Genomic DNA, 27378 nt, shown 5'->3' with positions numbered 1-27378 from the left:
TGCTTAACCCTTAGCCTGCTGCAGGCGAATTTAACAGTCTTTGCAAACAGCTTGGAACCAGATCAGACGCCGATTAAATCGGCGTCTGATCAGGTTCCAAGCTGTTTGCTACTCTGACAATATTTCTTCCAATTTTGGAGCAAATTGACTGAACTTTACAACTTTAGCAGACGACATTTCCAGCAGACGACAATTTATCTAGCATGCTAAAGGTTAAATACCTGTTAGTAAAAGCATGACTTGTACACTTACATCTTATGTAAATCCTTGCAAGAAAATGTGAGCAAACTTAATCTTGCATAAATGCTTATACGCTAAATGAGCCACGCCATGAGAAAACCAACATAGTGCATTTGCGGCCATCATGGATCCAGACCAGCCTGCTTTGTTTGTTTGTTTTGGGTTTAACGCCGTTTTTCAACAGTATTTCAGTCATGTAACGGCGGGCAGTTAACCTAACCAGTGTTCCTGGATTCTGTACCAGTACAAACCTGTTCTCCGCAAGTAACTGCCAACTTCCCCACATGAATCAGAGGTGGAGGACTTATGATATCAGACACAATGTCGTTTATCAAATAGTCACAGAGAACATACGCCCCGCCCGAGGATCGAACTCGCGACCCCGAGATCCGTAGACCAACACTCTTACCTATTGAGCTAAGCGGTCGGGCTAGACCAGCCTGCGCATCCGCAGTCTGGTCAGGATCCATTCTGATCGCTTTCAAAGCCTATTGCAATAAGAGATCTGTTAGTGGACAGCATGGATCCTGACCAGACTGTGCGGATGCACAGGCTGGTCTGGATCCATGCTGGTTGCAATTGCACTATGTTGGTTTTCTCATGTGGCGTGGCTCAAATCATGACTGTAAACATAACTTTCATAAATGCTTGCAAGTACAAGAATGATTGTACACTTACATCTTGCGTAAATACTTGTAAGTTGCCAGATTCTAACATATCCTCTAACTCATCATTGGTTGTTGTTTTACCAGCTGTAAAATGGAGATATTATTTCAATGAAACATGCAATCTAGAATAATAATGCAAGAAATTTCCTACCTTTGTTACAAAAAAAATCTTGCAAGAAATTACCTACCATTTAGCCAGCTGTATAAAGCAAATACCTATTTTAGCAGGTGTAAGCAAAATTCTTGATTCTTTAAACCATCTATTTAGTAATTATGTTAGAAATTCCTTGTTTTGCAAAGACTCAACAAAACAATTGAAAGAAGTATTGTTTGCCCCCTGAAACAAACCTTACCACATCAAAATATAATAATCCATTGTTTCAGCAAGAGATTTGTAAGATTAAATGACCTGCATACCAACTATAAAACAACGCAAATGATGAATTTACAGTTACAAATTAATGTACAAGGAATCATCAGAGATGCATAATTTCTATTTCAATATTTTACTAAACTTATTTAACTATTAACTACCGTTTCATTTGATCTATATGCCCCTATCCAAAAAGCTATGTTTCCCCTCTTTATTTTTTGTCTGTTACATATCAGTTTCAACTCTGGCAAAATTGTTTGAAACATGTAATTCTTAAATTCATCTCCACCTTTCTGGAACTTTCAGTGTAAAATTATGAATCAGAATTTACTTAAAGAGTCACATTTTACTAAAGAAGTGGTCGGTTTGTTTTTACTTGGTTTAAAGTCCTTCTGCTGGTCATCACCAGGCTTCCTTACATGAAAAGTATTCTATATACCAAATGAGGTTTTAAACTAACATTGGCGAGGGGCAAGTCATTTAAAGTTAGCAACCTGAACCACTTGGCCACAGAGGCCCCAAATGTGGCATGTTACCCTAACGATACTCCCTTCTTTTTTCACACAATTTTACAGACATACATACAATTTTTTTCAGCCTCAAAAACTGAGCATCTAAATGCTTGTCCATGAGGACATAATTGAAACTGACCAATGATAAAACAGTGTTCCAAACTAAATGTTATAATTATAATTAAGCCACCAGATTAGGTATGTTTGTCTGGAACGGATCTTTGACATACTGAAATATTACACTAGATTTTATTTCATTCCTTACCATCACTTACTTCTATTACACTTTTGCAATCTTAAAGCAAGAGGACCAAATGGCCCTAATTTGCACACCAGAGGAGGAACCGAACACTTTCTTCTAAACAAGTTTGGTGAACATCCTCAGGCACTTCATGAGAAGAACACAATAAATTGACTAAAGTGTTACAAGGGGGGCACAATGATGCTAAAATGTAACTGCTCAGTGAGATCACCTCTTGACCATGAATATTTGTGACAAGTTTTAAAACATTCAGTAAAGCAGTTTAACATACTTACATGCAAACCTTCACAAAATTTGTGTTAAAAAAGGGGGCATAATATTGGCAAAATTCAAAACCTGCTCTCCGAGATCAATGCATGATGCTGAAGTGATGAGTCTGAAAGTGTTTTTGATAAACCTGCTTACATGCAACACCAAAATTTCTAAGTTAAAAAGAAGCATAAAAACTACAGTTATGTAACTTGCTCTATGAATGCAAACAGCTTGTGTGGAGTCTTAAATCATTTGCCCCAGTAGATTCTGAGAAATCTGCTTACATGCAAAATTTTAACCAGTCAGTATGTTAAAAAGGAGCATAGTTTGACAAAATAACAAGAGCTGTCTCTATAGGATGACACATGCCCCCGATGGCACTTTGAATGAATATATAGTTATGGCTGATGTTAGAGTTTAGGACCTTTGACCTACGGAACTGGGTCTTGTGCGCGACACATCGTCTTACTGTGTCACACATTCATGCGTAGGTATTTTAAAATCCATGTATAAATGACAAAGATATGGACCGGACACGCCTATCAATGCACTATCATGAAAAATGACCTTTAACGTCTAAGTGTGACCTTGATCTTTGAGCTACGGACCTGGGTCTTGCGTGCAACACGTCGTCTTACTGTGGTACACATTCATGCCAAGTTATTTGAAAATCCATCCATCAATGACAAAGATATGGACCGAACACGCCCATCAATGCACTATCTTTTAAAGTCTAAGTGTGACCTTGATCTTTGAGCTACGGACCTGGGTCTTGCGTGCGACACGTCGTCTTACTGTGGTACACATTCATGCCAAGTTATTTGAAAATCCATCCATCGATGACAAAGATATGGACCGGACACGCCCATCAATGCACTATCCTTTAACGTCTAAGTGTGACCTTGACCTTTGAGCTATGGACCTGGGTCTTTCGCGCGACACGTCGTCTTACTGTGGTACACATTCATGCCAAGTTATTTGAAAATCCACCCATCGATGACAAAGATATGGACCGGACACGCCCATCAATGCACTATCCTTTAACGTCTAAGTGTGACCTTGACCTTTGAGCTACGGACCTGGGTCTTTCGCGCGACACGTCGTCTTACTGTGGTACACATTCATGCCAAGTTATTTGAAAATCCATCCATCGATGACAAAGATATGGACCGGACACGAAAATTGCGGACAGACTGACAGACCGACAGACTGACAGACCGACAGACAGACTGACAGACCGACAGACGGTTTAAAAACTATATGCCTCCCTTCGGGGGCATAAAAACTAGAATTAAACTGGAAACAGTTGCCCTGTGAGGTCATCACATGATTCAAACAAGAGGACCATGATGGTCCTGAATCGCTCACCTATCCCCACATGACCCAGTGTTGAACTGAGTATGACGTCGTTATTTCTATTATTTGACACAGTGACCTAGATTTTGAGCACATGTGACCTAGATATCATCAAGATAAAAAATTCTTACCAATTTTCATGAAGATCCATTGAAAAATATGACCTCTAGAGAGGTCACAAGGTTTTTATATTATTTGACCTAATGACCTAGTTTTTGAAGGCACGTGACCCACTTTTAAACTTGACCTAAATATCATCAAGGTGAACATTCTCACCAATTTTCATGAAGATCTCGTGAAAAATATGGCCTCTAGAGAGGTCACAAGGTTTTTCTATTTTTTGATCTACTGACCTAGTTTTTGACCGCACATGACCCAGTTATAAACTTGACCTAGATATCATCAAGCTGAACATTCTCACCAATTTTCATGAAGATCCATTGAGAAATATGGCCTCTAGAGACATCACAAGGTTTTACTATTTTTAAACCTACTGACCTAGTTTTTGACCCCACGTGACCCAGTTTCGAACTTGACGTAGATATCATCAAGATGAACATTCTGACTTATTTTCATGAAAATCTCTTGAAAAATATGGCCTCTAGAGAGGTCACAAAGTTTTTCTATTTTCAGACCTACTGACCTAGTTTTTGACCGCACGTGACCCAGTTTCAAAATTGACCTAGATATCATCAAGGTGAACATTCTGACTAATTTTCATGAAGATCCATTAAGAAATATGGCCTCTAGAGAGGTCACAAGGTTTTTCTATTTTTAGACCTACTGACCTAATTTCTGACCCAAAGTGACCCAGTTTCGAACTTGACCTAGATATCATCAAGGTGAACATTCTGACCAATTTTCATGAAGATCCATTGAGAAATATGGCCTCTAGAGAGGTCACAAGGTTTCTCTATTTTTAGACCTACTGACCTAGTTTTTGATCCCACGTGACCCAGTTTCAAACTTGACCTAGATATCATCAAGGTGAACATTCTGACCAATTTTCATGAAGATCTCATGAAAAATATGGCCTCTAGAGAGGTCACAAGGTTTTTCTATTTTTAGATCTACTGACCTAGTTTTTGACCGCATGTGACCCAGTTTCGAACTTGACCTAGATATCATCAAGATAAACATTCTGACCAACTTTCATAAAGATCCCACACAAAATGTGACCTCTACAGTGGTCACAAGCAAAAGTTTACGCACGCACGGACGACGGACGCCACGTGATCACAAAAGCTCACCTTGTCACTTTGTGACAGGTGAGCTAAAAACTTATACGACATTTCAAAGCATTCCTTTCAATTGATTCTAGAAATTTGTTTACATGCAAAATGTTTAATTGTGGTGCAGACGCCAACAGAACGATAGCAACAAAAACTCAACTATATGAAATAGTTCAAATAGCCAAGCTAGAAATTGAGAGGTATCCATGAAGGATACTTTTAACCAAGTTTGGTGAATATCGATCCAGTTGTTCATGACAAGAAAACTAACAGGGTTTCTCTACTTTTAGCTCTCACAAGCAGCCCTTTGTCCAGTCAAGCATAACCATTTGAACAAACTTGAGAGAGGTCTAATCAAGAATGCTTCTGACTATGTTCATTAGAAGTGAATGCAGTCAAGTGTAACCATTTAAACAAATTGAGAGAGGCCCATGCATGGATGGTTCTTGCTTCTGACTAGATTCATTGAGGATCCGTCGAGGTATTCAAGGCAGAAAAAGCTGATGCCACATGACAGACATCGAGATCACAATTAGCTCACCCTGTGCTCTCAGGTGAGCTAAAAAACACCCTCAAATTTCCTGAAAACATTCCATTAAATACACAAAATGTTCACACTCAAAACAACTAAAATAAACAAAATTTCAATTAAAATAATCTTTAATAAATCTATGATATGAATAAAAAAAACATGACGAAATATGAAAAAATATATGTATGAAAAATCTAGAAATTGTTATAGTCATCAAAATCAAAACATTACAGCAAAAACATTTGCAAAAGATGTTAATTGTATCCCTATAAGAAATATGTTTCAATTACCTGTATTTTTTCTTTTTTCCTCAGACTTTTCATATTTTTTTATATTTTTCACTTTTGACTTTGTATTTCAAAGCTACCCATATTCCGAAAGTTTGTGGTGAAATCTGTTCATTTGGTTAGCATAAGAATTAGCTGATTTCTGGCTAGAATTGCTACTTTGTGGGATATGAAATATGAAATTTTAAACATTTAATATATAAATAGGACATCCAACTTTTAGCTAAGATCTAAGGAACCTCTAAATAAAAAGAAAACTCACTGCCCGCAAATATAAATGATTTAACAGTATCTTTGGTCACAACAAAACCAAACTAAGCACTTATAAATATAGTGCATTTCTTAATGTTTCCAAAATACACAGCAATGAAAGGCATTTTCAATCAAATAAATCAAACTAGAGAGCTGAACCAGACTCACTAACTTCAAAGAAAATGATTAAAAAAGTCTTCTGCAAAAATTCTTGCTGCTCTTATGTGATCAGTTTTGTGCCACATCAACATGATTATATTTGTGACATTAGTGTAGTGTGTTATTTGTTTTTGTGAGAAAATTGAAAGAAATATTTGCACAGATTTTCTATGTGATGCTGGAAAAAAGGCTAAGAATAAATCAAAGTACTTTATGTATTCATTAAAAATCAAAAGTGAAACCAGTGTGATTGCAGTTACCCTACCTTTGCTTCAAACATTTTCTTTGACTCGCTAAATGAATTACAATCTTAAACCTGAAATTCTCATCACCTTTTCATTACATTCTGCTGAACATCCTGTTAATTATCAACAAATAATACAATTATGTGAATGAAAATCGACACAAAACGTTGAAAAAATCCCATCTCCCACATTAGTCAAGTTTTTTTTCCATAACCAAGGGAGGTAAATCTTGTAAAGCTTACTTATTTCCAGTTGCCGTTGTATTCTCCCTTTGCATCGTTCTCTGTAGTCAATCTGACACGCATTGTAATCATTCATAACTTCGACAAATTTACGTGATAATGTAGCGTGCTATGACAAGAAAGAAAACAAAGAAAAATCAAAAACAGAATTGTTAATAAATCGTGAAAAAAGACAACTAACTTAATGCTTGAAATGTTACATAATACAAATAAACATATGCAAAATATGCAATAAAACTGTAAACAGTCAAAATGACTAAATGAACACTTAATAAAATCAACTTTGTTGACCAAAAATTAGCATAGCTTAAGATTACATTCTCCAAAAATGAGGACAGCTCTTTTAAATGTCTCCATTTGATGCAACAACCCTCAAATGGGGACTAAACCTTAGAGCTTTCATGCTTTTTATTGTTTCTTTATCTAAAACACTGCCAAAGTTCATCCAGAATACATTACACAAAACAGTTTATACTTATCACATGCTAATTTTTGGTCATTTTCCTACAAAAAACGCTATCTATTCTCCAATGACGCATTTTCTCATGCGCGTCTCCTTACTGATTTCCATTTGCCGCTGTATCCGGGCCTTACATCGATCTCGATAGTCTATTTGGGCCGTGTTGTAAGTGTTCATGGTCTCGACAAACTTACGAGAAATTGTCGAGTACTAGAAAAAGAAACATATACAGTAATATTCTATGTCAAATGATATGATTTGTTTACATTGCTGCTGACATCTCGTTATGTCTAGTACTGTTTACAGATGGCAACGTTAAATACTTACTACTACAACGTTATGAACTTCCATGTGCCTTTACTTATACATGTACCATAAATTTATAATATTCTCATTACAGAAGTGTTTCAAGACTGATGTAACTAGCTTCTTGTATCAAGTTTTAAGACTAACAAGAGCTGTCTGTAAGACAGCGCGCTCGACTTTTCTCAGTGCTTGACTCTATATTAGAGCTTTGCCAGTATTAGAAAAAACAAGTTAAAAAGGGACATAACTCTGTCAAAATTCAAACCAGAGTTATTGGAATTGTGTTTCCTGGTGTAGACTTTGATAGTAAATAACTATTTTGAGTTTCAAGTCAAAAACTTTAATAGTAACAGAGATATTTGACTTTATCAAAAATTTTAACAAAAATTCTAAGTTAAGAAGGGGCATAATTCTGTCAAAATTCAAATCAAGAGTTATGGAGATTGTTTCTCCTGGTGTAGACTTTGATAGTAAATAAATATTTTAAGTTTCAAGTCAATAGCTTTGATAGTAACAGAAATATTTGACTTGATCATTTAACCAACGGCAACGCTGACGCCGGGGCGAAAAGTCGAGCTAAAAACTAACTTAATAATAATTTTCAAATCAAATACAATGTACATCTTTAAACTAGGATTTTTAATTTTGTTTTTCCTATACATGTATTAACTGAATTAAAATATGATCATTTCAAGACAAAGATAGCCTAGCTTAAAAAATGTCAATACATCATTGTCACCAACCAGGATCATCATGATGATAACACCAACTGTGCAAGTCTCCCCAAATACTGCAGACCTTTGAGGGATTCTGTTACTAGCTGAGCCAAATCATATTCAACTAGTTGACTGTCCTTCAGACAATGGTGCCTACACTTACTGTCACTGTACAGTCATGTCATTACCTTGGAGTTGGGGGGGGGGGGGGGGGGGGGGGATGGAGAATGGGGCAGGGCTTGAGTGGGAAGGTAAGGAAACTACAAATTGAGAAACACAAGATAAAAGAAACTGAAAGAGTAAGAAGTATTATTGGTCACAAGGTGGGAGTGAGGAATAGGGGGCAGTATATGTGTGTTGAGGGTAGGGGGAATTATTCCAAATAAACCCCAGGTGCACTACTTCACATGCCAAGTGACATTCCTATTATGTTTCATAATCCTAAAGTCAAATACTTTTTGTGATACATGCAACACAAACTTTTAGAACCTTTATGCATGTTTTTTTACTAAGTCAAGGGCCATAATTCTGATCTAGTCAAGAGAAACCCCTATGTCAAATACTTTATGAGACATGTGCAACACACATTTTTAGGCCCTTTATGCATATTGTTGACTAAGTCAAAGGCCATAACTCTGGTCTAACAAAATGAAATCCCAAACAATAATCCAGTTGCTTAATAACAACCCTATTGTTTTTGATGACTCCAGGTCATATAGTTTTTGAGATATGTATGTAACAAATTCAGACAGATGGGCAAAAAGGCATATCTACTTGCTCAGCAAGCACACATAAGCCAAATTTGGATGGACGGATGTGGAAAACAGTATGTCTCCCATGAAATTGGGCAACATAATTATTATACTATTAGCTTTTTGCATCATCGTTACTATCAGTTTCAAATAAAAACTAATCAAAATTTGTTTTCATTTTCTTTCTTCATAACCAAATTGGGAATGATAAAAATTATATTACTGGCACATTGTGTAATTGAAAGCAGAATTTTTCATCTGTAACCAAATTCTGGTTGCACCCATTATATAATATGTAACTGCGAGCGATATTTAGAGAGCAGACAGGATATTAGAACATAGTGTCAATCTATATGGACTACCTCCCCCACACTTCAATTATTTCTGAAGTAGTGAATAGAGGACATTCTGCACGTAGACAAAAACAGGAACAAAACATGATGTAATTTTATCTGTTTTAAGAGGTGCATCTTGACAAAATGTAATAAGATATTTGTTTTGTTCAGTTTGTTTAATGATCTTTTTGAACACGATATAGCAGACTGTGGTTTCTTCAGTAAAAGGTTACCCCCAGCCACTGACACTTTCAATTCTTATAACCACTTCCTCTTAAAGGGGCATAACTTCATGTTTTTGCAAGGTTTTTGAATTTTATTATGTTTATATTCACTGTTATTAGCTAGTTATCATAGTTCATACAGAACATCCAAAAATAATTCAAGGACTTTTTATCTACTTGTTTTCACTGTTTCAAGGACCATTTTTCCAAAATTCCTGTCTAGAAATCTTACCAAGTTCCAACAACTGTATCCAAGGAAACAGAACAAATTTCACTCTAAAAATTGTGATAGATAGAGGATATTTGTTTGTTTGCAGTGTGATATCGAAATATATCCTCACCGATAAGGGAGACAATTCTGATATTTTCACTCAGGCAGAGTGAAAATATTCAATTGTCTCCCTTATCGGTGAAGATATATTTCGATATCACACTGCAAACAAACAAATTTTCTTTTTATTTTATGCTAACTGGTGAAGATCAACGAATTTTCTGTTTATTACATGCTTACATGTTCAAATAAGGCCAATACTTCATGATGATATTAGGATTTATTAAGGATACCGTGTTACATATGATGCGTCCGCTAAATCACCATGGACACTCAGGCACATTAATATTGAATATTGGTGATTATGTCTGTGAAATCAACAAGATGCCATTTTGTTTTTTGAAAACAAAAACTACATTTAAAATATTTTGTTAAAAAATGCACAATCCGCGGCCAACAGACAGGAGTTAAGTAAGCATATTTAAAACTTTTCGGTCAATGCCGTCAGTTTGTTGAATAACCGGAAGCTTGCTTTGTTTACAAACGCTGAAGGTCAGATTTAAAAAAAAAAACAACCCGAAAAACGTAAACAACTGAGGGATATCCGAAAGTCCTTGCAAAATCAAGCTGCGGAATAAAATATCATGATGGATTGAATGGAAATATTGGTCTAGGAGCCGTATAGCATAACGAACAGAAATGGAATTTGGAACACAACTGGCTGGGTGGGGAAGAATTTCGACGAAAAATGCTGGCATATTACGTAAGGTTGAGTTGATGTCTTGTGATAATAAACTAAGACAACAACCAACTAAATGTGCTGTCGCCAGTAAAATCTACCATACGATAGTGAGGAACCGATGAAAAGTGGAGGAAAGACGTATCTATAGCTACATAAACTGCAAGGCCAAGCAACCAAGGTAACATTTCCAGAGCATTAGATCTACCGTTATTTCTTTTGCAAAGTTTATTATAGGTAGCTTGTCCTATATAGGATTATCTAGCTGTACATGTCTCCTGTTTGGCTTGAATGTTATGATAAGAATAGGAAACCAGCAATTATAAAGGCAACAAAGGGAGTTTATTTTAGAATATATTTCAAGGGAGATAATTTTATCTGAAAAAAAAAAGAAGTTCAGCACTGTGAGTGATATAGAGAAATATCTCACTGATATTTTTCAGTATTTCACCAGTTAGCATAAAATAAAATGCTGTCTTTTATGACTGCTACTGGTACATACCCAGTCAGTTTTCCCACAACAGGTTAATTCCCCATTCTGGGCCATCTGCTTTTCCCCATTAAAGTACGTGTGTGTGTATCTGTGTGTGTGTTGTGTGTGTGTGTGTGTGTGTGTTCCAATTTAATGTCTTTTTCAATGATTTTTTCAGTCATATAAATGATGATGTTTACTTGTAGCCCAACTTTGTACAGCTGCCTCACTGGAAAATCATGTTGCAGACACATGACATGATACCCCACCCAGTCACATTATACTGATACTTGACTAAGCACTCTTAATACTGAGCACAACTACTATTTTTTAAGTCTTTGGTATGGTGTAGCCAGGGATCAAACCCATGACCTCCTGCACTTGAAGTGGGTGCTCTACCACTAGGCTACCGAGGCTGATTAGCATCAAATTCAAGGACTTTTCAACATCTCTACAAACCCTTATTATATACAGTGATAAAATGTAAAATTAAAGTTACTTAGTAAGCACTAAGCAGATTTTATTTATAAACATATGTGTAACCTGTAAAGATCTGGACATTTAAGCCCTTGATGAAAAAGTGGACTGCTGGACACTAAATTTTGCGTCTCAGTTGAAATGGTAGATAGGACATTTGCCCCTCAGCTGAAATGGTAGATAGGACATTTGCCCCCAGCTGAAATGGTAGATAGGACATTTGCCTCCAGTTGAAATGGCAGATAGGACATTTGCCCCCAGCTCAAATGGTAGATAGGACATTTGCCCCCAGTTGAAATGGTAGATAGGACATTTGCCTCCAGTTGAAATGGTAGATAGGACATTTGCCCCCAGCTGAAATGGTAGATAGGACATTTGCCTCCAGCTGAAATGGTAGATAGGACATTTGCCTCCAGCTGAAATGGTAGATAGGACATTTGCCTCCAGTTGAAATGGTAGACAGGACATTTGCCTCCAGTTGAAATGGTAGATAGGACATTTGCCCCTAGCTGAAATGGTAGATAGGACATTTGCCACTCCCCCCCCCCCCTCCCACAATGGTTATTAACAAAACATACATTTGCACCCCAGTATTGTGTCCCCAAAATTTAATGATTAATTGTTTAGGAACTAAGTAGAAGATTATTACAGCACCAACTGGAAAATATGTAGAAACGACTTAGAAACGCCTAGTGATGTGCAACAGAAATACAATTTAAAAATGTTCCTAAAATATTTTCAATATTTAACAAACAACGCTAGCTGTTTCTTTTTGAAAATATGATGTTCATCAGTAGGCGGTGCCCCTTTAATAAAGTTATTTCTTTCAAACATGAAACATTATAGAGAATGAATACTTTGTTATCTGGGTGGTGACAGTCTAATCAGGTAAAATATTGACAACTTGATTACTTTAATGTTGGTAAATACAGAAGTTGAATTCTGTATTTATTTGTTTAAACTGAAGTATAAAATTCCTGGAAAGCCTGTAAATATCCTAACATAAACAAGTGTATCAGTGTATCAGAATGTACCCCCCGCATGCACTGACACAGTACATTGCAATTTGACGCACACAAGTCTGCATAATTATGTGGACTGTATGTATATAGACTGTATGTATACAGTATAGTAACAAACAAGAGGGCCAAGATGGCCCTAGGTCGCTCACCTAAGAAACACACCATAACACTGTAAAACATGTTTGACCTAGTGATTTCATGGAAACAAATATTCTGACCAATTTTCATTAAGATTGGACCAAAAAATTGGTCTCTTGCGATAAAACAAGCATTTTCTTAGATATGACCTAGTTTTTGACCCTAGATGACCCATGTTCAAACTCGACCTAGATTTCATCAAGGCAATCATTCTGACCAAACTTCATGAAGATCAATTGAAAAATACAGCCTCTATCACATACACAAGTTTTTTCTTTGATTTGACCAAGTGACCTAGTTTTTGACCTCAGATGACCCATATTCAAATTCGACCTAGATTTCATCAAGGCAATCATCCTGACCAAATTTCATAAAAATCAATTGAAAAAAACAGTCTCTATCGCATACACAAGATTTTTCTTTAATTTGACCTAGTGACCTAGTTTTTGACCTCAGATAACCCATATTCAAACTCGACCTAGATTTCATCAAGGCAATCACTCTGACAAAATTTCATGAAGATCAATTGAAAAATACATCCTCTATTGCATACACAATGTTTTTCTTTGATTTGACCTAGTGACCTAGTTTTTGACCACAGATGACCCATTTTCGAACTCGTCCTATTTTATCAAGGTAATCATTCTGGCTAAATTTCATGAAGATCAGTTGAAAAATACAGCCTCTATTGCATACACAAGGTTTTTCTTTGATTTGACCTAGTGACCTAGTTTTTGACCCGAGATGACCCATTTTCGAACTTGGTCTAAATTTCATCAAGGTAATCATTCTGACTAAAATTCATGAAGATCAATTGAAAAATACAGCCTCTATCGCATACACAAGGTTTTTCTTTGATTTGACCTAGTGACCTAGTTTTGATCCCAGATGACCCATTTTCGAACTCGGCCTAGATTTTATCAAGGTAATCATTCTGACCAAAATTCATGAAGATCAATTGAAAAATACCACCTCTATCGCATACACAAGGTTTTTCTTTGATTTGGCCTAGTGACCTAGTTTTTGACCCGAGATGACCCATTTTCGAACTCGGCCTAGATTTCATCAAGGCAATCATTCTGACCAATACTCATGAAAATCAATTGAAAAATACAGCCTCTAGCGCATACACAAGGTTTTTCTTTGATTTGACCTAGTGACCTAGTTTTTGACCCGAGGTGACCCATTTTCGAACTCGGCCTAGATTTCATCAAGGTTATCATTCTGACCAATATTCATGAAGATCAATTGAAAAATACAGCCTCTAGCGCATACACAAGGTTTTTCTTTGATTTGACCTAGTGACCTAGTTTTTGACCCGAGATGACCCATTTTCAGACTCGGCCTAGATTTCATCAAGGTTATCATTCTGACCAATATTCATGAAGATTAATTGAAAAATACAGCCTCTATCGCATACACAAGGTTTTTCTTTGATTTGACCTAGTGACCTAGATTTTGACCCGAGATGACCCATTTTCGAACTCGGCCTAGATTTCACCAAGGCAATCATTCTGACCAACATTCATGAAGATCAATTGAAAAATACAGCCTCTATCGCATACACAAGGTTTTTCTTTGATTTGACCTAGTGACCTAGTTTTTGACCCGAGATGGCCCATTTTCGAACTCGGCCTAGATTTCATCAAGGTTATCATTCTGACCAATATTCATGAAGATAAATTGAAAAATTCAGCCTCTATCGCATACACAAGGTTTTTCTTTGATTTGACCTAGTGACCTAGTTTTTGACCCGAGATGACCCATTTTCGAACTTGGCCTAGATTTCATCAAGGTTATCATTCTGACCAATATTCATGAAGATTAATTGAAAAATACAGCCTCTATCGCATACACAAGCTAAATGTTGACAGACAGACGACAGACAGACGACAGACGGACGACAGACGACGGACGCCGGACATCGAGCGATCAGAAAAACTCACCTGAGCATTGCTCAGGTGAGCTAAAAACAAAGTCCCGTAACTATGCAGAATATTTATCTAAAAGAATGTAACATGTACCATGCACAACTTGGGTTGGTACTGATCACTTGTGTGAAGTTTCATTAAATTGTGTATAAGGGGATGAGGAGAGATGGTGCGCACAAGATTGTGTCTATGTATATAGTATAGTAACAAAAAAACAAAGTCCCATAACTCTGCAAATTTTTTTTCTGAAAGAACCTAACATGCCCCATGCACAACTACTGTTGTTACTGATCACTAGTGTGAAGTTTCATTAAATTGTGTCAAGGGGATGAGGAGAGATGGTGCGCACAAGATTGTGTCTATGTATATAGTATAGTAACAAAAAAACAAAGTCCCATAACTCTGCAAATTTTTTTTCTGAAAGAACCTAACATGCCCCATGCACAACTACTGTTGTTACTGATCACTAGTGTGAAGTTTCATTAAATTGTGTCAAGGGGATGAGGAGAGATGGTGCGCACAAGATTGTGTCTATGTATATAGTATAGTAACAAAAAAACAAAGTCCCATAACTCTGCAAACTTTTTTTCTAAAAGAACCTAACATGCCCCATGCACAACTACTGTTGGTACTGATCACTTGTGTGAAGTTTCATTAAATTGTGTCAAGGGGATGAGGAGAGATGGTGCACACAAGATTGTGTCTATGTATATAGTATAGTAACAAAAAAACAAAGTCCCATAACTCTGCAAAATTTTTTTCTGAAAGAACCTAACATGCCCCGTGCACAACTACTGTTGGTACTGATCACTTGTGTGAAGTTTCATGAAATTCTGTCAAGGGGATAAGGAGAGATGGTGCGCACAAGATTGCGTCTATGGACAGACGGACAGACAGACAGACGGACAACCTGAAACCAGTATACCCCCCCTTACAACTTTGTTGTCGGGGGGGTACAAAAACACGAAGAAGGAAACTGATGAAAATTGCAAATAGAATATTATTACTGAGTCCTTGAGAAATGAACAGTGCCATGAGAAAACCAACATAGTGGCTTTGCGACCAGCATGGATCCAGACCAGCCTGTGCATCCTGTTCGCTAACAGTATCTCTAATTCCAATAGGCTTTGAAAGCGAACAGCATAGATTCTGACCAGACTGCGCGGATGCGCAGGCTGGTCTGGATCTATGCTGGTCGAAAACCCACTATGTTGGTTTTCTCATGGCACGGCTCATTAAACAAATACTAAATTGCTTCTTGATTTAAATGTTGACACTGTTCTTCAGTTGGTATCAAAATGCTTTAACAAGACAGCACAGAAATGAACGGAGATGTTTGTAAGACATGTATATGCTCCAACTGATAGCCTTCTGGAGGTTACTTCTTTGAGCCTCAAGCATGACCTTTGACCTTATACCATAAAGGCAACAGAGAGTGTTATAAACATCGTGCTATGAAGTTTGATGGCCATAAGCTCAAAACATCCTCTATAATCCCCAAACAATACCTCAGTGATCCACTGACTAGAATCAATCATCCTATAACATTTGACCATTACAAGCAAAAGTTTCTAGTCATTAATCGGAAAATGTTTTCAGTGTCAAGGTCACTGTGACACTGACCTTTGACATACTGACCCCTGAATACTAGGGATCATCTAAGGACCCAATGTAATCACTCTTAGGAAGTTTGACGACTGTATAGACCCTTTCCAGTCTTACAGTCAATGTGACAATGACCTCTGATCCCCAATACAGAAAGGGTCACCTACTGACAAAATGGAATTTTACCACTGCAGGGTAGTTTATGTATAGAAAAAAAATCTACCAACAGACAGATCCATGGGCATGAGCAAAACCATACAATCCTCTTCACTGAAGGACAAAATAAAAGTGAAACAACATGATATTGTGCTAAAGTGGTCCTCAAAAAAATCCAGATATGACTGAATAAAGATTTGACCATCTAGCATTTGGAGTAAAAAAGCGAGGCTATTCGTTTGCTTTGTTATTCTCTGTGCATAGTTCTGCTGATACTGGTTCAAGGAAGAGCGTATGAATACTTTTATATCATGTCATATACTTTCATGTTTCACTCACCTGTGTTTTGCGTATTCGGAGATCGGCAGTGGATTTACTTGAGTGTTCCTCTTGTTCTATATTTTGTTCAATAACTGAAAAATACAAAAAAGGAAAATCTGTAAAAATAACCCTTTTACACTTTCCAACTAAGACACTAGCTGCCTCTCTGGTCATTATTTCACTCACAGACAGGCTAGTCGCTAACCTTCTGCAAGTAAACTGTAGATGGTTCTTCACATGAAAGAATTTGACACCTTAACCATAACCTTTCTTGTCCATTTAAAGGTCCATTACTAAGGGAAAGTGAGTTGGCATTTTTTTTTCATAGCCAGTGCATAGACTTCTGCAAGACACTAAATAATGAAGGTTGGCAGGTCAAAATTTACAGAAGGTCTTTGGAACTCAAAGAAATGTATGTGTATTATGTTGAAATTTCAATGAATCGACAGAATGACCCCCCAGGTCTTTTTAACTTTCTTCATACTTCATAGAAAAATAATTGTACATATACTGCGATTTATTTCGAATTTCTACATACCAACTTTCATTTTCCAATAAAATGAAATAGTTTCTGTGCTTTTTAAAAGAAATTAAAATGTTCACTTTCCTTAGTATTGGACCTTTAATTATTCAGCCCCATGAAAACTTGCATAAGACTATGTACAGAGACAAAATGTAATTGGTATAACAGAATGTCACACTATGTCCAGTCTTAAAAGATGTGTAAAGAATCTATATCAATAATTCATAGACTTCTAATAGAAAAGCACTTAAATGCCTGCTGTTGACCCAAGATACAAGATATCAATTTACTGTATCTAATGCACTTATGCTGGGTTCACACTCAAGGTAATCGAGATAAAAATTCATGAAAATTTCATGAATAAACAGTATCCATACATTAATTATATAGAGTAGATAGATAACAAAGTACAGCTGGTAAAACACCAGACCTCTGATCTGGATGTCTCTGGTTTGAACCCTAGTAACAGTGGAATTTTACCATAGCCTTCACAATCCTTCGCCAAGGACAGTATTCTGGCCAGACATCAAGGAAGCACTTAAGAACTTGTGAGTGAAAATAATTTCATTTAGGAAATAAAACATAATAATAGGAATATGTAATTGAATCACAAAATTGCTTGAATAACATGCTTTTATAAAGGCTTTAAGCATGTGAAGTATGATCAGATATAGCGGATAAGTTACTGCGATTATATTGATCATAATTCCCTCTATTATGTGACAGATATCCCATCTCTATGTATCAGGAAATTTCTCCCATCAATCAGCAAGCAATACCCTAATTGAACTACCATTTAAGCTATTCTCACGCTGTAGTACTTCTTACAATAACACCATTGATTTCCTCAATTTTTTGTCTCCCTCTGTGAAGAGCAAGAGAGAAAAAACTCTCTTCTAATAATAGGCTGGTTGTTATACTGCATATTTATGGAAAATATGAGTTTCTTTCTGGTTAAAAATATTATCCAAGATATTGGTGTTGTCTAAATTATCAAGAAAGAAATCAATTGAGTTCCAGGAGAGCATTATTAGAGAAAAAATGATGAAAGTCTGCAACAGGTGAAATTACTGTCTTGCAGACAATTCGGGATAGACATTACGCACGATAGCCTTATTACTGAGCTTAAATGAAGTTAACAATCAACAAAACTTCCTGGGTGGGTAAGATACTGCTTGTAAGAAGGCCCAATTTTGAACTGAAACATTTAATCAAATGCCCCAGTGTCCCACCCCACTCCCCCACAAATCTGTGTCCACTTTTACAGAAAAAGGAACAGTATTCATACCCTGGACAAATGTAGCCAACACACTTTATTGCAGACAAATAGAAATAAGTTTTCATCACAGTGAATAAGTTTCTGGCTCGAAGTTTATTAGAAAAAATATTAGCCTCTCAACTGAGATGGTCATGTATCCGACCCCTCCAAACCACTGCTTCTTTTATGACATCATTACTAAACCAATAATTAATATTCTAAGAGTCCAAATTAAAAAAAACTTTCAAAAGAACTCTTGAAACATGGCCTTACTATTGTTACTTAATAATGCCTGTTTTATTGTATATATATTCAAATGTCATAGAAGTGGAAAGTTTTCATCAGTACTCCAGTTAAACGTAATGGCTGTTGTCAACTTAACTAGTGTATTGACATTGTTTTCTACCAGAAACTGACAACTTCCCCACATGAATCTAAAGTTTATGTTAAACACAAAATATTTAGAAATATTGTCTTCAGTCAAATCATCACGGGAAAATGATCGTCTCAACAAGGGACCAGACCCACTACCTCTCATACTATACTCTTACCTTCTAACCACTGAGCTACGTCAGAACAGAAAGCAAAACAATAAAGAATTTACGATCGTGTGACAAGCATGGGTTCTGGGAACTGTTTATTGAATTTTACAGTTTCTGCATCATTAAACCCTTCATTAAGGCTGTGAAAATCTGTAGACATGTGTCACCAGTGACCATAAATATTTCATGTGAATCTTTCATGATTACATGGATATACTTGTTTACAGGAATCATTTGACACATGGAAGTTGTCGAACAACCAATCTGACTAAAGTGCTTGATCTTCTAAAAGAAGATCTGAGAACGACCCATTCACATTCGTCTTCTGTATATTTTGGATTTCCATTATTGCTATTTTTATGTTACCCAATCACCCGGCTGTAGAATGTCCATGGCCAGATATTTTTATCCATGGTTAAAACATGGATATCCATGGCCAGAGCATGGATATCCAGGTGAATTAGGAGTTTTTCCATGGAAAAGCTGAATCCATGGACAGTTGTCCAGGGATGAAGGCAGGGATATCATGGACATTGTCCATGGAAAGTGAATAGCAGCATGGACATGGTCCATGGTCAGCTTTTCTGTTCACACTTAGAAATTCTCTGATGAATAAGGCAGAAAAAGTTCTAAGTCGAAAAAATGGGATTTTTTTTTAAAAATTATTAATTCATTACTGTCCTTAGTTTTATGGTCATATAGGTATTCAAATTAATTGAAATGAAACAAGGAATGTAACTAAATAAAATGTTTTCATTTTGCATATTAAAAAAATATGTAAATTAGAATTATATCATTTTATTAATTCATCTTGACAGTTGATGTAACAAGATATCATACATCATTGAAAATATATCCCACTATATAAGCTATTTATTTCTTTCAGTTTGTTAATGAACATCTCAAACAATGGCACCAAAAAAAAATACAGTAGTTCATAAGGATTAAATGTCATATAGTCAAAGAAATTGTTATGAAATTATGCTCATATATGTAAACTCATCATATTATAAACTGAATTAGTCTATGCCTTTGATAATCCAGGCAGTGATTAATTATCTAGCTTTTACAGCCAGTAATACACTGCTGTTCAATGTGTACTGTACGTTGTATATATGAACACACAGAGATAGCTGATAACATCTAGAGATTCTGACCAAGATAAAGACCAATGGAAATGCAGGCTTCTGAAGCCGTTTTACACATGTAGTCCCAAGAAATAATCCCAATACTTTTTTATTTTTTTCTGTGATCTTTGCAAATTCTGTGAGCAAATAAATGGAAAAATTCTCATGAACTGTATATATATTTTAAGAACATTCCAGATATTCCCTTCAGTAACTATACTGTACCAAGGAATATTGCTCATGAATACAAAAATTTGAATGTAAACAGGAAGTGCTTTGTTCTAGATGTTGGAGGCAAAATGGAATGGAGCTAAATAATTTTGTACCTTGAAATTCTAAAATGCTTTTAGAGAGATATCAGGTAAGAACATTAAACTTCTGAACTAAAATATAATTTAAATCTATATATCATAGAACTAAAATAAATAGACTGAAGCAGGAACTTTATTCATCTCAGCGGCTTAAACTTTCACCTGGTTACAGCTAAATACAGGTATTTTTTAAGGTATATGTGAATGATACATAATTATGCTTCTGTAGCAACAGTTTATTTAATGCATATAGTTCTTGCAGTTTTCTATTATTCATTTCTTGTAATTAGTTCTACAATCACTTTGGCTTACAAGAAGTCTAAACATTATCTTATAATTTTACTTTGCAGATGCAAGAGTGTACATATTTAGTTACTAGAAGCATTTGTCTTCAACATGTATGAATGAAATGATGTAATCAGAGATATTTGATGGCTTTAGTGACTATGCTACTGGATGAAATGAGATCACAGACAGAGACCCCATCAAACACTAAACTGTAAGTAAATATTTGCAAACACTTACACTAGTATATTTATTTCTATAAAAGGTTGATGATGTATTAATTTATCTTGTTGGGGATAAGGTTTCACTGACAGGCTGATAATTCCATCAACATTTTATGACATTAATTTTTTGTCAGTACGGAATTCTAAAATTAATTTTTAAGCTTGTCTGTCATCATTATTAATAAGCATTTCCTGAGATGAGGGATAGTACCCATAAATTGTGCTCTTATTTTCATTTCAGTGTCCAGTTATAAAGTAATTGGTTTTGATTCAACATTTAAATGGTAACTGCAAATTCATTCTGGATTTAGAGTTTTCATTTCACATAGGTAATATTGTATTGTCTAAACATTTTAATTGCAATTATTAATATGAATTGTTTATATCAATTTCAGAAATGGCTGGAATGACGTTCCTGACCCTGGTGATGGTTTTAGCAAAGCTATAAGAGACATTCTAGTGCCACCTATATTGAGCCAACATAACTCCAAAAATGATTTTGTTGTATTCATAACTTTCTATTAAATCATTTTTATATTTAATATATCTTTTAGTTTAATTTTTTAGTTAAAGCTAAGTGAATATTTATCATTCTTAACCAGACATCCACTTGTCTGATATGTAGATTTGAACAAATGCCCTGTTACGGTAGGAAGTTCAAGCCACAATTGCCAGGTTAGGCTAAGAAGTGCTGCATGATGACAGGTCCTTGGATGGCATGGACCCAGTCCACGGATGGCATGGACACCATCCATGGATGGCTTAGACACTGGACAATGTCCATGGATGGCATGGCCACTGTCCATGGATATGCCCTGGACACTGGCCATGGATGCCATGGACATTGTCCATGGCCACTGTCCCTGGACAGGCATGGATTTTTATCCAGGGATACACAGTTTTTGTCCATGGATATGTGTTCCAATACTCCATGGACAACAGACCATGCTGAAATCCATGGAATCCATGGACATACTACAGCCGGGCAGACGACTTGTTCGATTGTCAAAGAGTAAGAAAAATATGCAGTTATTCCAGGACTCGAACCCGGGACCCCTCACTTACAAAGCAAGTGGCCTACCGACTGAGCTAACCGGCTATTTGATACATTACAACATAAGAATTGTAAATATCAAAAGTCAAAGCTACAGGTAGATTTGCAAGATGTTGTAAGCTAGGCTCTGATTGGCTAGTGAAAGGGCCGTCAGAACGAGGCAATGAATAGGTCGTTTTCAGATCCTATGCGTAGCGTAATAGGAGATGTACTTTAGTCAGATTGTCGAACAACAATCCTGTTGACAAGGTTACATCGGTTATTTCAGCATTCTTCAAGACTAACTTTGAAAAGAATCATACTGCTGATTTTTCTGAAAGCAAATTTCTGTCAGGTAACTAAATTGTCAGGAATCAGGCATGCTAGACTGTCTCGACTTGAGGAATAGAACAACTGTCTGCTCTAAAGGATTGCCCTAATTGTCTGTACTTAAGTAAAATGTTTATTTCTGGATTTCAGGAAACCCGAATTGTATGGTCTTAAGGCAAATCTAAATTGTCTGGACTTAAGGAAACCCTAAACTGCCATGGCTTAAGGCACTGGACTTGCAGAAACCCTGGTGGTAAATAATGGACTATCTGGACTTAGGATGACAAAGTAGTCTGTACTTAAGGTAGTTCTGCACTTTTGATTTACCGGAAGTAATGGCGTAACGTCATTTATCCGGAAAACGTAGAATAAAGCCCGGATTCGGCGTACGGAATTGAAAATCATTTTATGAATTATTGACAACCTGTGAGTAAATTTATTAAAATGACACTGTTACCATATTTCTAGAGTCAAAATAAGATATTAAAACATAATTTACGTTAAATAATTCAAAATAATGTCTTAAAATTAGCTAGAAATTGTCGGTTCACTTTAATCATGGTCAAATATCTCAAAAATAAGCACACGGACCTATTCATTTTATTTCACCAAATTATAGGCCATATGTTTATTTACAACTGTGAGAAGTTTCATCAAAATCTACATTGTAGGAAAATTTCTATTCGCGAAAATGTTTTGGAAGATATGATTTTTCCATAGACTTCCATTATGAAAATATGCGTGAGGTCCAAATTTTTAAAATCAATCTAGCAAAAAATCAAGCACACGACCCTATCCTTTTTATTTGCTGAATTTTCTAGGTATAATCTGAAATTATGAAAAATCAGAGTTTAATCAAATTCTACATTATAGAAAAAAGTTCGATCCAAACGTGCAGAACTACCTTAAGGTAGTGGACATGTAATGACAATCCGTAATTTCCAGGCAATTACATATTCTACATGTGCAATCTGGGCATCATTCAACCACAATAGAAAATTCTTTTTATATCAGCTTTAGAATGCTGAATGCATATGGAAACTACATAATCGAACGGAAAATGCTGACTGTTATCAAGGGTCTGCTTCCTCAAGACATCCCTAACTGTCTGCAAAAAGGCAAACTAAAACTGTTTTGACTAAAGGCAATGCTAAGCTATTTGGACTTCAAACATCTCTATATTGTCTGTACAGTTAAGGCAACTAACACTTGAATGTTTAATCTACTGGAAACCATACTTCAAGCATCTCTATATTGTCTGTACTTAAGGCAACCAACACTCGATAGTTTAATCTACTGGAAAACATTGTACTTCAAGCATCTCTGTATTGTCTGTACTTAAAGCAACCAACACTCGATTCTTTAATCTTCTGGAAACCATACTTCAAGCATCTCTATATTGTCTGTACTTAAGGCAACCAACACTCTGTTCTTTAATCTTCTGGAAATCATATTTCAAGCATCTCTATATTGTCTGTACTTAAGGCAACCAACACTCGATTCTTTAATCTTCTGGAAACCATACTTCAAGCATCTCTATATTGTCTGTACTTAAGGCAACCAACACTCTCTTCTTTAATCTTCTGGAAATCATATTTCAAGCATCTCTATATTGTCTGTACTTAGGCACCAACCTCGATTCTTTAATCTTCGGAACCAACTTAAGCATCTTTTTGTTGTTACTTAAGGCAACCAACTCTCTTTCTTTAATTTCTGGAAATCTATTTCAAGATCTCTATTTTGTCTGTACTAAGGCAACCAACACTCGATTCTTTAATCTTTGGAAACCATACTTCAAGCATCTATATTGTCTTACTTAAGGCACCACACTCTCTTCTTTAATCTTCTGGAAATCATATTTCAAGCATCTCTAATTGTCTGTACTTAAGGCAACCAACACTCGATTTTTTAATCTTCTGGAAACCATACTTCAAGCATCTCTATATTGTCTGTACTTTAGGCAACCAACACTCTGTTCTTTAATCTTCTGGAAACAATACTTCAAGCATCTCTATATTGTCTGTACTTAAGGCAACAAACACTTGATAGTTTAATCTTCTGGAAACCATACTTCAAGCATCTCTCTATTGTCTGTACAGTTAAGGCACCAACACACTCGATTCTTTAATCTTCTGGAAACCTACTTCATAGCATCTCTATATGTCGTACTTTAGGCAACCCAACACTCTGTTCTTTAATCTTCTGGAAACAATACTTAAAAGCATCTCTATATTTTGTCTGTACTTAAGGCAACAAACACTTGATAGTTTAATCTTCTGGAAACCATACTTCAAGCATCTCTATATTGTCAGTACAGTTAAGGCAACCAACACTCGATTATTTAATCTACTGGAAATCATACTTCAAGCATCTCTATATTGTCTGTACTTGGCAACCAACACTTGATAGTTTAATCTACTGGAAACCATACTTCAAGCATCTCTATATTGTCTGTACAATTAAGGCAACCAACACTCGATTATTTAATCTACTGGGAATCATACTTCAAGCATCTCTATATTGTCTGTACTTAAGGCAACCAACACTTGATTCTTTAATCTTCTGGAAACCAGAATCTTTAATTTTCTGGAAACCATACTTCAAGCATCTCTATATTGTCTGTACTTATGGCAACCAACACTCGATAGTTTAATCTTCTGGAAACCATACTTCAAGCATCTCTATATTGTCTGTACAGTTAAGGCAACCAACACTCGAATCTTAAATCTACTGGAAACAATACTTCAAGCATCTCTACATTGTCTGTACAGTTAAGGCAACCAACACACGATTTTTTACTGTAGGCTTACTTATTTTAGCGGTGTACTAATAACAGCGCTTTAAGCGCTACTGCACGTGCGCTAATTCATGTCCGTGCATTAATTTGTCCAAGCATTTTCATGTACATTTTCATTCGATGATGTTTTCTTCGATCTTTTGCAAGTAAATACTCTTGAGAGTTTGCACTAGTTATACAGTAGTGCTTGCTAATATTTTAAGGTTCGTATGATATTCCTGTTTATTGTTCATATTTTTATTTTAAATATATGATCATGCAAAATAAAATATTTAAGCTTGTAGTTTGTGTTTTTTCTCATTTGATCAAGTTGTTATCGATTTCCATATCACCTTTGGGCATGTCCGTTGTTGCAGTCGCTCATTTACGGAAAGGTGTGAACGTTTGTATTAAGACACAATGCATGAAGGACAAAGGGGATTCAATGATTAAAATGTGTGACAATCTCGTTTTATTTCAGCAATTATAACTAGTATAGAGAATATAAAACACGCAGATTATTATAATTAAATACAAGAAGACAACACAGTTAGGCAATATTATACTTTATATACTGTACGTAAACATAAATCTACATCACAGTTGAGAGTATCATTAAAAAAATACAAGTATCATCACGGCACACTATCTTAAAGTCATACTTGGTACATGTTTCAAAGTTTTTAGCTAACGGATTTTTTCGATTGCGTCCATTAGACCTGTAAGGTGCCACCCTGTCATGACTGATTCTTTTTGGAATGACAAATGAAAACTGAATTTTATTAGACTTTAATCAATCATCAGATATTTACTAGAAGTAACTAGTATTCACAATACGTTCACTGACCAATTATCGCATTTTCAAGAGATTTACGGTGTAACACTTAAGTAAATAATTTCAAATCAATCGTACTTTCTTTTGCCCGCTAATAGTGAAAAAAGTTGATGTCATAATCAGTATAACGTATTATTACAGCAGAAACACATTACATAAAAATTGCTGACGGTTAAGTTTATTTTCGAAAATCTTCGTGAATCTCCGTAAATCTCCGAGAGCCTCATCTCGGACTGCGCTAAAATTAGAAATTAGCGGTCTCGCGAGAGCACTAATTCACGTCCACGCATTAATTAGATATTTCACCAAAAATTGCGTTTGCGCTAAATTTTTGCCGCGCTAATAAATGTACGCCTACAGTAATCTATTGGAAACCATACTTCAAGCATCTCTATATTGTCTGTACTTAAGGCAACCAACACTTGATTGTTTAATCTACTGGAAACCATTGTACTTCAAGCATCTCTGTATTGTCTATACTTAAGACAACTAACACTTGATAGTTTAATCTACTGGAAACCATTGTACTTCAAGCATCTCAATATTGTCTGTACTTAAGCAACCAACACTCGATTCTTTAATCTTCTAGAAACCATACTTCAAGCATCTCTATATTGTCTGTACAGTTAAGGCAACTAACACTTGATAGTTTAATCTACTGGAAACTATTGTACTTCAAGCATCCTTCTGGAAACCATACTTCAAACATCTCTATATTGTCTGTACTTAAGGCAACCAACACCCGATAGTTTAATCTACTGGAAACCATACTTCAAGCATCTCTATATTGTCTGTACTTAAGGCAACCAACACTGACGATACTTTAATCTACTGGAAACCATACTTCAAGCATCTCTATATTGTCTGTACTTAAGGCAACCAACACTCGATTCTTTAATCTACTGGAAACCATAATTCAAGCATTGTCTGTACTTAAGGCAACCAACACCTGATAGTTTTAATCTACTGGAAACCATTGTACTTCAAGCATCTCTATATTGTCTGTACTTAAGGCAATCAACACTCGATAGTTTAATCTACTGGAAACCATACTTCAAGCATCTCTATATTGTCTGTACTTGGCAACCAACACTTGATTTTTTTATCTTCTGGAAACCATACTTCAAGCATCACTCACTATATTGTCTGTACTTAAGGCAACCAACACTCGATAGTTTAATCTACTGGAAACCATACTTCAAGCATCTCTATATTGTCTGTACTTGGCAACCAACACTTGATTCTTTTATCTTCTGGAAACCATACTTCAAGCATCCCTACATTGTCTGTACTTAAGGCAACCAACACTTGATAGTTTAATCTACTGGAAACCATGCTTCAAGCATCTCTATATTGTCTGTACTTAAGGCAACCAACACTCGATTCTTTAATCTTCTGGAAACCTTACTTCAAGCATCTCTATATTGTCTGTACTTAAGGCAACCAACACTCGATTCTTTAATCTTCTGGAAACCTTACTTCGAGCATCTCTATATTGTCTGTACTTAAAGCAACCAACACTCGATTCTTTAATCTTCTGGAAACCTTACTTTGAGCATCTCTATATTGTCTGTACTTAAGGCAACCAACACTCGAT

At 35.9% G+C, this 27378-nt stretch overlaps 1 protein-coding gene and 1 long non-coding RNA gene across 3 annotated transcripts in view; one reads left to right on the top strand and one right to left on the bottom strand.

Annotated features, from left to right (window-relative positions):
• Window positions 1-27378, bottom strand: part of LOC123534828 (syntaxin-like) — a 101793-nt gene that overhangs the window by 20074 nt on the left and 54341 nt on the right. The window contains exons 5-7 of one of the 2 annotated variants that reach the window (XM_045317262.2): window positions 16556-16629; window positions 7174-7282; window positions 919-992 (exon numbers count right to left, since the gene is read on the bottom strand). In XM_045317262.2, coding sequence (XP_045173197.1) covers window positions 919-992; window positions 7174-7282; window positions 16556-16629 — 257 coding nt within the window. Of the gene's footprint in view, window positions 1-918; window positions 993-6612; window positions 6722-7173; window positions 7283-16555; window positions 16630-27378 lie in introns of both variants that reach the window. The other variant, XM_045317261.2, reaches the window with a different exon arrangement.
• On the top strand, window positions 20686-21351 carry LOC123549195 (uncharacterized). The gene is made up of 2 exons (XR_008366489.1): window positions 20686-20797; window positions 21203-21351. It is a non-coding gene; the product is annotated as an uncharacterized LOC123549195 (long non-coding RNA).

Source organism: Mercenaria mercenaria, chromosome 12 (genome assembly GCF_021730395.1).
Source record: "Mercenaria mercenaria strain notata chromosome 12, MADL_Memer_1, whole genome shotgun sequence".
NCBI lineage: Eukaryota > Metazoa > Mollusca > Bivalvia > Venerida > Veneridae > Mercenaria > Mercenaria mercenaria.
Note: the sequence above shows the minus strand (reverse complement) of the source record. Positions and strands in the feature narration are given on the sequence as shown.